This window comes from Myxocyprinus asiaticus, chromosome 46 (assembly GCF_019703515.2).
Source record: "Myxocyprinus asiaticus isolate MX2 ecotype Aquarium Trade chromosome 46, UBuf_Myxa_2, whole genome shotgun sequence".
Taxonomy (NCBI): Eukaryota; Metazoa; Chordata; class Actinopteri; order Cypriniformes; family Catostomidae; genus Myxocyprinus; species Myxocyprinus asiaticus.
In genome coordinates, this window is record NC_059389.1 from 4,188,998 (window position 1) to 4,202,986 (window position 13,989).

The window sequence follows — 13,989 nt, forward strand, 5'->3', positions numbered from 1 at the left end:
TTGAGAGAAACCAGGCTCACTGTGGGGGCCAGTTCCCCTCTGACTAACATCATGAATATAATGCCAATATTAGTTATTTATGTGCAGTGCAAGTCATGGTTTAAAATGATTAAACTAAGTAAGTGTTAAGGGTCAGTGTTTAAACAAAAAAAAAGTGTTATTTTTGTATGAACTGTAAGATTAATGACTGATGTCTTTGAAGTTCATCCTGGATTAACTGGAGAAGTTCACATAGATGCATTGTCCTTGTTAGTTGGCTGATAAAGGCTTTTGTTGGAAATTAATTGATAGTCTATGTATTCCATTTCAAGAGTGTAGTACATCATTAGACCAAGGTGATGCAGGCAGAGATCAATGAGGTGCATCGCAGTTCAACCGGCGGGTCATTTCGGTGAGGTTCGGTGGGGTCCATTGTAAGTCTAAGGTTCAGGCAGTGGCATATGAAGTATCCGATGTCTTACAGTTGGCATCAGTTCATCCTCTGAAGTCCATCGTAATAGATTGAGGTGATGTCTGGCTAGCACCGGATGCAGTTAGTCTTCATCACTCAGAGACACATAGCACTGGAGTCCGACACCAAGCACGAACGGATGTTTCTGGTTCCAGCAGACCTAACTAAACAGTCTGATTGTGAATTGAAGGATAAATTAGGTGTATGCCTGGCTAAATAGATGAGTCTTTAGTCTAGACTTAAACTGAGTGAGTGTGTCTGCATCCCGAACAGTGTTAGGGAGACTATTCCATAGTTTAGGAGCCAAATAGGAAAAGGATCTACCTCCTTTTGTGGATTTTGATATACTAGGATCTATTAACAGGCCAGAATTTTGCGATCGTAATGAACGTGACTGAATATAGCATGTCAGAAGGTCACTTAAGCACTGTGGAGCTAGACCATTCAAATCTTTGTATGTAGTTAACAAAATTGTAAAATTAATACGAAATTGAACAGGTAGCCAATGTAACGATGATAAAATGGGGCTAATATGATCATATTTCTTGGTTCTAGTCAGAACTCTGGCAGCTGCATTTTGAACCAATTGAAGTTTATTTATTGAACTTGCTGGACATCCTCCCAGTAATGCATTACAGTAATCTAGTCTTGAGATCATGAACGCATGAATTTGTTTTTCAGCATCAGCAACAGAGAGCATGTGTCATAACTTAGCAATATTTCTGAGGTGGAAGAATGCTGTTCTAAAAACATTGGAAATTTGATTTTCAAAGGACAGATTGTTATCAAATATAACACATAATTTCTTCACTGAAGAAGACAACATAACAGTACATCCATCGAGAGTCAAATTATATTTTAGCGGCTTATTTTTAGAAGTTTTTGGTCCAATAATTAGTACCTCTGTTTTGTCGGAATTGAGTAGAAGGAAATTTCTGGCCATCCAATCTTTGATTTCATTGATACACTCTGATAATTTGGAGAATTGTGAATTTTCATTGGGTTTTGAAGAAATATAAAGTTGGGTATTGTCGGCATAACGCTGGAAACTTATTCCACGATTCCTGTTAATATCTCCCAAGGAAAGCATGTATAAGGAGAAAAGCAGAGGCCCTAACACTGATCCCTGTGGCACTCCATACTTAACTTTTGTTTGATTTGACAATTCCTCATTTACACATACAAAGTGGAAGCAGTCTGATAAATAGGACCTAAACCATGCTAATGCAAGTCCACTAATGCCAACATAATTCTCCAGCCTATTCAAGAGAATGTTGTGATCTATGGTGTCGAAAGCAGCACTAAGATCTAAAAGCACTGGAAGAGAAATGCAGCTGTGATCAGATGATAAGAGCAAGTCATTTGTAACTCTGATGAGTTAAGTCTCTGTACTGTGATGGGGCCTAAATCCTGACTGAAATTCTTCATATGTACCATTTCTTGATGCAAGTTGACACACCTCTTTAACATTATCTTTAATGATGTCCGACTGGCGAAGCCGGACATCGTTAGTGCCAACATAAATAACAGTTTCAGAAAATTTACATTTAGCATTAGCCAGCACTTGTAAATTTGATCTGATGTCAGATGCTCGTGCCCGGGAAATGCATTTAACAATAGTGGCTGGAGTTTCTATTTTCACGTTCCTTACAATAGAATCACCAATAATTAAGGCTCTTTCAACATGATGCTCAGTGGGTGCACTCACTGAGTGGGGAGAATCGATTAGAGACCCTAACAGGGATGGGAGAGTGGTGTTGCTTTACTGAGCAAGTATGCCGCTGAGAAGTCACCCAATCGCCCTGCTGTGGGGGCTCTACATCCGGAACCAAAGTGTGTGTGTTGCTTGCTGTACTTCCAGCATCCGAAACAGTATCTACTGGCTTCTGTTTCTCATTGACCTCAACTAGTGTTTGGATGCGTTTCTCTAACTCATTAATATTTTCCGTCAGCTTGACTAATTCCTTACATTTATCACACGTAAATCCCTCACTGCTGATGGAAGAAGCTATAGTAAACATGTGGCATGCAGTGCAGGAAGCAATAATATGAGTGAATGCCATGACTTACTGCACTTGTTTGTTCTTGTTGTTGTTATGGTTGTTCTTGAGCGGCGAGGGTTCTAGATCGATGTGGTTCCTAATCAGCAGATGTTTGAGATTGATGCAATAATCCGTGTAAAACACAGAGGAGAAAACAAATGCACGCAGTTGAGACACGAGATGCAGACAAGCGGAAAAAAAAGAAAAAAGAGAGACAACAGGTGCGCTCGGTAAAATACATGCAGTTGAAACAGTAGAAAAGCGGGAAAAAAAAAGGATGTGGTAAAATGGCAAAGGATAAACCGATGAACCTATAAGAATAAGCAATGCTAAGCAGGCTAGCAAGCTACAAACACTCGTGCCACACTACAGTGCTCTGTAAGGTGATAAACATAATCATGAGCTGTCTTCTGTCTGTGTTTTTTGTGTTTAGGCAGAGATGGTGCATGCTGACATTGATAGTGCTCTGGGAGACAACAAACGCGGCAAGAAAACGCGACCACAGACGCTAAAGTGAGTTCCAGCCCTGAGAGACACAAAAAAAGCTTCATCACTACTGTAACTGTTTTTAAAGTGATAATTCGCTCCAGAATGTAAATTCTGTCATCATAAAACCAGCTACATGTTGTTCAAAAGCTTTATGACACACAAAAGGAGAAGCTTAGCATAATGTTGACACTGGTCTTTTCCTTACAATAAAATCGTAGCTTATAGTCAAGCTCCAAAAAGGACTACAAAGCAGAATAAAAATATCATAAAAGTAGTCTGTATAACTTGTGTGCTATATTTGGAGTCTTTGTGTGAGGAACAGACCTAAATTTAAGTTGTTTTTGCCGTAGCACTCGGCATGTCGTGAAGTGTCAATCCAGGTTTGGCATCAAATGGCATCAAAATGGCATTATTCTTTGCATTTCTTGTGAGCAGGGAAGATTATCAGTGAATACGACTTAAAATAAGTCTGTTCGTCAAACTATTAAAATCATATGGCTTCAAAAGAGTAGGAATATAGCGCACAAGTTGTATGGAATACGTTTATGGTGCGTTTTTTACCTTTTTTTCTTTAGCTTGACATCTCCTGGTCACTGTGTACTTTCATTATAAGGAAAAGAGCTGTGTGAACATTCTGCAAAATCTCCTTTTGTTCTCCATGGAGGACATGAAGTCATACGTGTTTAGGACAACTTTAAGGAGTAAATGATGACAGAATTTTTAATTCCCCTGTTATGTAACTCTGTTACGACATCGAGCAGTCCTAAACACAAGTAACTGGATAAGTGGATAGTAAAGGCACATTTACCCTGAGGTTGCTCTGATCTTTTGTGTAATAGTTGTTCATTTATTTACGGATGCTATCAGTGCTTGGGTTTGGTTACATGCAGACTAGTGGTTTGGAAACCGTGTGATTTTCTTCCTGAAAAACCAGTTACGGTGTCATCGGAGACAGTACGTTGTACAGCTATTCGCACACCAGCACACTAAAGATGCCTTAAAATGTTGCCTACGTAGGCAGCTCACTTGTTTTTGGCCTTTCCTCCATCAGAATGAACCAAGAAAAGATGAAACGCCATCGAGAAACCATCATCCCACCTTCTGAGCCTAAAAGCCCCAGCCATGGGGTCAAAGGTCGTGTGGCAGCTACAGAAATAAAAGGTGATACACATATTGTGTGCACACTCTGTATGTTATTACTCTGAGTTACAGTAAAAGCATTGATACTCAATACTCTCTCTTTGTGTATGTGTCAAAGATGAGTTATTGCCTCTGGATCCTGAGTCCAGTATGAAACTCGCCCAGCGCATTGAGAAGGATGTGGTGAGTGCTTATGTCATGCTGTAACATTGGATAACACACACACACACATCTAAAACACACTGAAGGATTGAGTATACCAGATAAGTGGTTTCATCAATCGAGACATAACTCAGGCCGTGTTTTCACTCAGTGTGTTTGTGTATTACTTGTTTACCTGGCTATAAATTGAGTTCAGATTTGCTCCCAGAAGTGAGCTAAATCTGACAAAACCCTGGGGATATTCTTAATCTGACTCATAGGAAAGACAAGGCACAAATGAAATCTCATTAATACGCAGTTGTTTCTTCTAGACAGCAACAAGTTTACATGTTGAAAAAACTGTGAAAATAGAAAACTGTGAAAAAACACCTGTAATTTCACACATCTTCACTACGAGTTTTAGAAGAGATCTCAACAATGTCTCAAACTGTGCTAAGATTCCCCAAGATACCAAATCTGCCATCAAAAGTGAAAGATCTCAATATGAACTCAAACATTTCTCATCAATTTCATCCAAGACCAATTATCCTAGCTATGCTCTCCACTTCATTTTTAAAACTCTACACTCTTACTTTATTTCAACAATTGATTTTTTTTTTTCTATTTTTATTTCTTGTAAGGAATTTTAGGAGAAACATCTGAGACAAAATCAATATTTTTTTGGGGGGGGGGGGGTGATTATTCATAAATAATAATTATAATAATTATTAATAATATTTAATTATAAGAATTATTATAAATATAATAATAATAATTATTATTAAATTATAATAATACAAATTATTATATATTACACACATAATTATATATAATATCATATTATATATATATATATATATATATATATATATATATATATATATAAATGAATTAATATATATATTAAATGAATGCTATTATATTATAAATATATATTGCCTGTCTGTCTATCATATATAATTGTAATACTTATCTATCCATCCATCCATATTTAATATAAATTGTAATAATTATAAAAACGTTATAATAATTAAATTGTAATAATACAATTATTATATATACAGTATATAAATATACATTATATATATATATATATATAAAATTGATATTAATCTATTATATCTATATTTTCTATCTATCTATCTTTAATATATAATTGAAATGACTATAAATATTGTATCTGTCTGTCTGTCTGTCTATCTATCTATCTGTCGAGAACTTTTCTATTAGGATTAGGGTTAACCTGTAGTAATTATGGTTAGCTTTATATACAAACAATAGACATCTGTTGTGCATCCTCATTTAGATAGCAAAGTAAAGGTGTTTGTGTCCCTTAGCAAATCCTGAACTGTGCCTTGGATGACATCGAGAGCTTCGTGTCGCGTCTTCATAAAGCAGCTGAAGCTTTCGCTCAACTTAACCAGCGCAACAGGAGCAAGAAAAACAAGAAGAAAGGACCAGCAGGTACAGCACATTTTCACTGGCTGCTAAGAAAGGGATGAACTATGATCATTTACCACCCCTCATTTTGTTCCAAACTTTTCTGTGGAACACAAATGGAGATGTTTGGCAGAATGTTTGCCTCAGTCACCATTCACTTTCATTGCATCTCTTTTCCATACAATGAAAGTGAATGGTGACTAAGGATAAGCATCTGCTAAATCATATTCATGCATTTATTTCCTCACTTAAGCTCTTATCTTGTTAGAAGAAATCTGATGGTATATTTATACATTTAAATGCTTTGATACTCAAACATGATTCTCATGAGGCTTGTGTGTTTCAGAGGGGATGCTGACTTTACGAGCCAAGCCTCCTTCAGAAGCCGAGTTTATCGACTGTCTTCAGAAGCTGAAACTTTCTTTCAACCTGCTGGTGGGTTTATAATATCACTCACCAATATCTCTCTTTGTCCCTAAACTTAAAACGTTTTTTTGCAACAAGCATTGATTTGGTCATAGTGGTTTGAAATGAAATATTATTTGAAATATTCTCACTCTCATTGTGTTTGTGCTTTAACATTTTAAATCATGATTTTGTTGACTTTGTGCGCCCTCTACAGGCCAAACTGAAGAAGCACATTCAGAACCCCACTGCTTCAGAGCTTGTACACTTCCTGTTTGGACCCCTTGAAATGGTGAGGAAATGTAGAAATGAATACATTTCAACTGCCACTCTGCTGATTGTGTGAAGAGCACAAAAAATAACTTAAAGAAATTCAAAAAGATACATTCACAGTCATTTAGCAGACGCTTTTATTCAAAGCGACTTACAAATGAGACACATAGCAAGCAATTTGTCATACAAAGTTTAACAACATCTGCAGTACCAGTAGTAAAGATGCTAGCACAGAAGAAAGACAGACAAGGATTTTTTTTTTAACATTAAGTGCATGTTAAGTGCAGTAGTAAGTGCAATTAGTGTGGACTGGTTACGTGCTCATGGAACAGATGTGTTTTCAGCTGGTTCTTGAATGTTGAGAAGGTAACAGCAGATTGTGTGGAGGTTGGAAGTACATTCCACCACAGAGGAGCAGAGAAAATGAACGATCATGACATACACTTTGAGCCTCTTTGTGATGGGACCACCAGTCGTCGCTGTTGTAAAGGGCGAATCTGCAAGACCGGGTAGTTGATGAGATGTGTGCAGTGAAATTATGGTTATCTAATTTCTACCACCAGTCCCAGGTTCTGGGCTGTTCTGGTTGGTGTTAGTGTAGTTGAACCAAGATGAATAGTGAGGTTGTGGTCAACAGATGGGTTGGCTGAGATCACGAGGAGTTCTGTCTTGGCAAGGTTGAGCTGAAGGTGTCGTTCCTTCATCCAGGCCGAAATGTCTGAGAGGCAGGCAGAGATACGAGCTGAGACAGTAGGGTAATCAGGCTGGAACAACAGTTAGAGCTGCACATCATCTGTGTAGCAGTGGTAGGAAAAGCCATGTGCTTCAATGACTGGTCTGAGTGATGTTGTGAACGTCGAGAAGAGGAGGGGTCCAAGCACTGATCCTTGAGGAACCCCAGTGGTCAGCTGGTGTGTCTTGGACACCACTCCTCTCCAGGAGACCTTGAACAATCTGCCAGTGAGATATGACTCAAACCATCCAAGCACAATTTCTGTGATGCCCAGGTCAGAGAGGGTGGACAGGAGGATCTTGTGGTTCACTGTGTCGAAGTCAGCAGACTCGCCAGTCGCAGGGTTTCAGCTACTGACAAGAGGGCAGTCTCCAGACAAGCTGACCGGTTATATAAGTGGTGAAAATGTATTATGTGTGTTGTGTTTGTGAATTCAGATCCTGCAGAGTTGTGGCAGTCCCGATCTGACGCGTGCAGTCATCTCTCCTCATCTGTCCCGGGACTCAGTGGACTTCCTGCGAGGACATCTGACTCCTAAAGAGATGACCATCTTTGAGCTGCTCGGAGATGGATGGACACGACCCAGGTACTGTTGTGAATTTTTGTTTATTTTATTTATTTGCTTGTTAGTCATTATTAAATTTCTTTTCAGGGTATATTGTGTTTGGAGTAAATATTGTGTGAATAATATTTCACACAACTAGCTTTTTTGAAAAACGCTTTTTTTAGCTTAATTTTTTGTTGTTGTTTTTTTCACAATTTTGCTTGCATTTCATTAGTGACATTTTTCATTAGTGATATTTCTTATACAAAAACTCTGTTGTATGTCTAATTCTGTTTGGAGTACAATTCAGAGTATAATGTTTCCTTTTGTGCCTTAGAGCTGATTGGCCGAAAGATCAGTGCGCTCCTCTCTATGTCCCAAAGTTCCGGAACGGCTGGGAGCCGCCGGTGGAACTGTTCCGTACGTCACCATGGGAGACGGAAAGCATGGGGATGCCGAGGTCCCCAGTGCAATCAGAATACAGGAAAGAAGAGGTGAGAGAGAGACATATGTGTATGTTGATTTATGTCACTGTGTTTATTATTACTGTCTGCAAATCTTTTCTCTGTAAACCACACATTCATGGACATCACATTTTTCCCTCTTTTTTTCTCTGTCAGTTCTTTGGATCACAGTCATCACTCTCGTCAAACGGGTGAGTTTGTCCTACTCTCCTGACAGAGAAGGACCCTGAAAATCCCAATACTAACCATTAAACAAAAAATAAGATTTGGTCCATAATGCAGGACTGTAAACAAGCCTGAAATACCAGGGACTCTTATTTTGAAAAGTCTATGCTGCCAGCTCACACAAAAACATAAGGGAAACAAAACAGTCACTCTTAAATCATCAATGTATTACAATAAAAACACTATAAAGTAAACATTAATATATAGGCTAATACTGTATGAGCAGTAATTCATCAATAGTAGATGATCAGCAATCCAGTTAAAAAACCAGACTTTTTTCCTTTTCTCTATGGACACCGTCAGTCAAAATAACATGGACTTTTAACATGAACATATGATTAACTTATATCTACTTAACAACAAAACCTATTCGGAGTGCTCGTTTATTATAATCTTATAAAAGGAATAATAATAAATAAATAAAAAAAACTATCAGTTACTATCAGCTTTGATTTTTGAAGATAATCAATAGTTCCAAAAACAAACCATCGGCGGCGATATATCGGTAATATCAGTCAACCTCTAGTTGAGGTGTTAGTGGGATTGCCATTGGATAATAACCACAAATATAGTGTAAACTAAGTGTTAACTTACTCATTTACTCTTAGTAAATTGTATTAAATCATATACACTGAGATTATATCAGCAATTGGCCACCCTGCTCTTTAGATATTGTCATTGGCCATTGAAAATCCTGTATTGGTAGAAAATGTGTTATTCCATATTTATGGATTTACTAACATGGAAAAATTACATCTCAATTGCTGACTTATAAAACTGATCCTGGATGCTGACTGGTCGATACAACACTTCATTGTTCAATATTAATGAATGACATATCATTTTAATGACAATTTGTTTCTTGAATATGTCTATTATGTATTATTAATAGGGCTGTCTTATTGAATTAATTACATGACATGGTGATAACTAGTCAAATGAATTGCAATTAATTGCATGTTATTTTTCTTTTTGAGAAAGGCCCTTAGATAACATAAATATATTATATATATTATACAATAATTATTCAGATAATTAAAATGCATAGAAGTCAATATATTATTTATTTCCATATAATTAAACATAAGCCAATCATTGGCCTACAATTCACAACAATCCATTTTGTAATGGAATTCATCAATCTGTCCGAGATAGATTTATATAAGGGCTTTTCTAAGGTTGCGTCAATGTGCACAAAGTTTTTATGTCACGGTGTCACGTTAAACGTAGTTTGAAACACATCTCGAGATCCCTGCATTCAGAATTACAGCTGGAGTTTCGCTTACTGCCCCCTGATGAAAACAGATGGTACTTCAAGCTTGAATTGCTCTGATGGTAGGAATATTCCGTATAAATTAATTGCGTTAATTTTTTTAAAGCATTATTTTTTATATAACTAATCGCAATTAATTAATGCATTAAATTGATAGCCCTAATTATTAAACATTAAATAAAATATTTGTATTATGTTGTAACCATTTCTAAAAGCAGTCAAGTTGATACATGAATATATTTACAATATAACACAGCCTCAAGTGCCTTATTGCTTAAATATGATCTGAAGATTTCTCCCTGACCAGCTCTCACTTTTTCAGTTCTTACTCATCGTCTCCTGCTGCTCGCAAGTATGCAAAGATCCGCTACCACTTTGTGGCACGCAATGCCAACGAGCTTTCAGTGCTACAGGATGAAATTCTGGAGGTATGATGATTGTGATGTACAGTATGTGCTGTTTTTACCTGTGCTGAGGCTGTGTGCTGTCTTATGATAGATGTAATAATGTGTATATTTGTGTTAAGGTGTTGGAGGATGATAAACAGTGGTGGAAGTTGCGGAACAGAAGTGGTCAGGCGGGTTACGTGCCCTATAACATCCTGGATGTTGTGAAACTAGAGGATCCTCAAGCTATGAATGACCCTCCCTACAGTCCGGTAACAGCTGCACAGATATACACACTAAAACGGCAGAGGTTTTGATTCAGATTAACATTATTCATCCCTACAAATGCTTATTTCTTTTTCTCTCTCTTGTTGTCACACAGTCATACAGAGGACAGTCACCCTCAAGTTCAATGGGTAGTGAGAAAGACGGTGAGTTATTAACATAATTAATCACTTTGCACACAAAAAATGGAAAGTGCTTTATCGAAATGGCAAGATCCAATCCAGTCTGGCTGGCTTTACGCTGTTTTTACAAGCTCCCAAGAACTTGTTTGGGAAGTTCATGGTGTTGAATTTGGTTTTTGTTTGAGGCATTTAGTTGCAAACAAAGGAGATATCCTTGAGCATAACTATGTATTCTGCATTGTTTTTGGAAGTATATGCAATTTCAGATTTATCCGATGATGTCACGTCAACAGTGTTCATATTTACACCGTCTTTTGTTTGAGTCATAGTCTTAGTATTTTGACGAAAATGTCCTTTAAATTTAGTCAGTGTTTCGTCATGTCATATTCATTCATTTAAGTCAGTTTTACTCTGATTAAAATTACATATAATTTTAGTCAATGAAAAAAGTAATTTTGTAACAGACCAACCAGTTTTTTATCAAACTGTTAAAGGTTAAATTTGTAAAATTGTAACAGACCTAACTTTAATCAAATATTCAAAATATGTCAAAGAAATACTAAAATATTTTTTACATTTATTATATTTATCAAACATATAAAGATACAAAAACACACAACTGTCCTTGTTGTGAAAACCTGAGCTCTTGAAATAAAAGCATAAAATGAATATACTTAACCATTAGCTACTTTTCCATTACTGTATTCTGAATTCTTCATGCATTAGAGGCCGTGTAATATTAAGCCAATTTTGGAGTTTGCATTGCATGTAGCACGTTTTAAAGGAAACCGAGAATTCACAACAAGTTCAACTTAGTTCAAGTTCACCCATTCATTCGCTTCATTGTCAAGTTGTAATATTCCATATACAGTACTGTGCAAAAGTCTTAGGCACTTAAGATGTTTCACAAAAACATTTGTCTTAAGATGGTTATTTATATCTTCAGCTTTAGTGTGTCAATAGGAAATATAAATGTTAGACTCCCAAACATTACTTTTGCTAATAGAAATGATTAGAATAGAAGAACAGGGAGCCCTGCAACAGATGTCATGGCTCCCACAGAGCGCCCCACTGAACATCGAGTCAGTCTGAGATTACATGAAGAGACAGAAGCAACTGAGACAGACTAAATAGATAGAAGAACTGTGGCGAATTCTCCAAGAAGCTTGGAACATCCTATCTGCCAACAACCAAGAAAATCTGTGTCCAGGTGTAGCTAGGAGAATTGGGGCTGTTTTAAAGCAAAGGTGGTCACACCAAATATTGATTTAGATTTTTTATGTTTACTGGACTTTGTATGATGTTAATTGATAAATGAAAACTATTTATGTCATTATTTTTGAAGACATCCTCCTTGCAACATTTTTCACAAGTGCCTAAAACTTTTGCACAGTACTGTATGAGCCAAAACATTATGACCACCTGCCTAATATGCTGTTGGTCCTCCGTGTGCCGCCAAAACAGTTAATATCTTGCAGTATTCATTTTTACGTTAAAATGATCATCATGGTGCATATTTTTCGTCTCGTCTTCATTAGCATTGATAACACTTTGTCAATGAACATCTTCCTGTGTAAGTGGGCAGTTCTTGGCCAGAATAAGCTGCAATGTCAATCAGACTTTATGCTGATTGTCAAAAGTCTGGCTACATGAGCATCATTGTTCTGTCTCAGGTCACACTCACCAGATGGATAAAGTCAACGATGAGCTGCTAATGTTGATCACCGGCAACAAGGTTAATCCGCCCACGAGGAACTTCAAGGTGGAGCGTCAATCTAGCTCCACAGTCCCGCTGTCCTTCGACTCCAGTCCCGCCCAGGTCACCACCTGGCTCAATTCCAAGGGCTTCTCAAAACCGTAAGTTTTAATAAAACGTGCGGTTATGTGTGGAGGTTTATTCAGCTTTACTCATGAGACAAAATTGTTTCTAGAAGTTAGCTATATCTGACCAAACCTCCGCTTGGGGATATTCTGGAAAATAAAAAGTTAATTATAAATAAACAAAGTAATGTTTTTATTTTATTTAATTCAGGGTTAATATGTTGGCATTATATTTAGCCTTATATATTATTCACTGTCACTCTCTGTTAGTACGGTGGACCGTCTGGGCATTCTGACAGGTGCTCAGATCTTCTCTCTGAATAAAGATCATCTGAAGGCCGTCTGTGGAGATGAAGGCTCTCGAGTCTACAGTCAGATCACTGTACAGAAAGCACAACTAGAGGTCAGCAACACAAACAAAAATATCAGCTTTCATAAATTTTCGAAGCAAAGCAAAAATGCAACACTGGGCAATAAGATTTCCTAGATTTACACAATGGAGCCTATTCAGTAATCATAATTGTTTACTATACTCATGGTAGAATTAATCAACTATATTACACAGAGATGGGTGTTTTTTTTATTATTTTGATTATACCAGCAAATATACAGTGTCATCAATATCAATAGTCCTTATTAGTTTTAACCTCTTCAACTCTGAGGGTCCAAAAGGGGGCGCTATGTCATGAAAAAGTTTACGCTTAAAATGTTTAAGTCTGACATATGTGGTATCATTTGAAAGCTTAGAATCTGACATTTTCAGAGATAACCACCACTTCTGCATTTATGTTATATAAAATAACAAATTAAGGCCTGAAAACATTTGTGTCGCAAATCAGCGCTACCTGGAAGTCATGTGGTAGAAATATTAATATAAATGTAAAAGTCTTTCAGATAGCACTTTAATAGACAAATCATATATCAAATGAAACTTTCATTGTCAGGAATGCGACTGTACTGTTTATTTTGTTGCCCGAATACCACAGTTTGAAAGATTTTTTAAAAGATTCACAAAGTGAAATATGATATCTCTAAGTCATCAAAAACAAACATCACTGAAAAAACAACCCCGATCACTGCTTCTGTAAGCCCCAAAGAGCCAAATACTTTAAATTTGCTTTTACCTTAGGCAGTTTTCTTTCTTTTTTTTTTATACCCTTTTCTCCCCAATTTGGAATGCCCAATTCCCACTACTTAGTAGGTCCTCCTGATGGTGCGGTTACTCACCTCGATCTGGGTGGCGGAGGACAAGTCTCACTTGCCTCCGCTTCTGAGACCGTCAATCCGCGCATCTTATCATGTGGCTCGATGTGCATGACACCGCGGAGACTCACAGCATGTGGAGGCTCATGCTACTCTCAGCGATCCACGCACAACTCACCACACGCCCCACTGAGAGCGAGAACCACTAATCATGTGACTCTACCCTCCCTAGCAACCGGGCCAATTTGGTTGCTTAGGAGACCTGGCTGGAGTCACTCAGCACACCCTGGATTCAAACTCGCGACTCCAGGGGTGATAGTCAGTGTCAATACTCGCTGAGCTACCCAGGCCCCACCTTAGGCAGTTTTCTAAACAAATTGCCATTTTTTACTTGTCTGTGTGGTTGCTTGTGTGAATAATCCAATGTTATATCTTAGATGTCCAGAACAAAATATGCCATCCAGCAGGAAAAGCATGCTAAACAAATCATTGAAAATATATGTTATCAACTATTGATGATAAAAGGGGAGGATCTCAGCTTTCTAATGACAC

The 13,989-nt window shown here is 37.4% G+C and overlaps 1 protein-coding gene across 2 annotated transcripts in view; it reads left to right on the forward strand.

The window, feature by feature from the left end:
* The window catches only part of LOC127435797 (epidermal growth factor receptor kinase substrate 8-like protein 2), a 64,149-nt gene that overhangs the window by 46,490 nt on the left and 3,670 nt on the right, over window positions 1-13,989 (forward strand). For both annotated transcript variants that reach the window (XM_051689505.1, XM_051689506.1), the window contains exons 7-20: window positions 2,927-3,006; window positions 4,034-4,143; window positions 4,241-4,305; window positions 5,601-5,727; window positions 6,050-6,138; window positions 6,326-6,400; window positions 7,552-7,700; window positions 7,996-8,152; window positions 8,279-8,313; window positions 9,943-10,048; window positions 10,147-10,278; window positions 10,389-10,437; window positions 12,087-12,270; window positions 12,505-12,637. In XM_051689505.1, coding sequence (XP_051545465.1) covers window positions 2,927-3,006; window positions 4,034-4,143; window positions 4,241-4,305; window positions 5,601-5,727; window positions 6,050-6,138; window positions 6,326-6,400; window positions 7,552-7,700; window positions 7,996-8,152; window positions 8,279-8,313; window positions 9,943-10,048; window positions 10,147-10,278; window positions 10,389-10,437; window positions 12,087-12,270; window positions 12,505-12,637 — 1,491 coding nt within the window. The remainder of the gene's footprint in view (window positions 1-2,926; window positions 3,007-4,033; window positions 4,144-4,240; window positions 4,306-5,600; window positions 5,728-6,049; window positions 6,139-6,325; window positions 6,401-7,551; window positions 7,701-7,995; window positions 8,153-8,278; window positions 8,314-9,942; window positions 10,049-10,146; window positions 10,279-10,388; window positions 10,438-12,086; window positions 12,271-12,504; window positions 12,638-13,989) is intronic.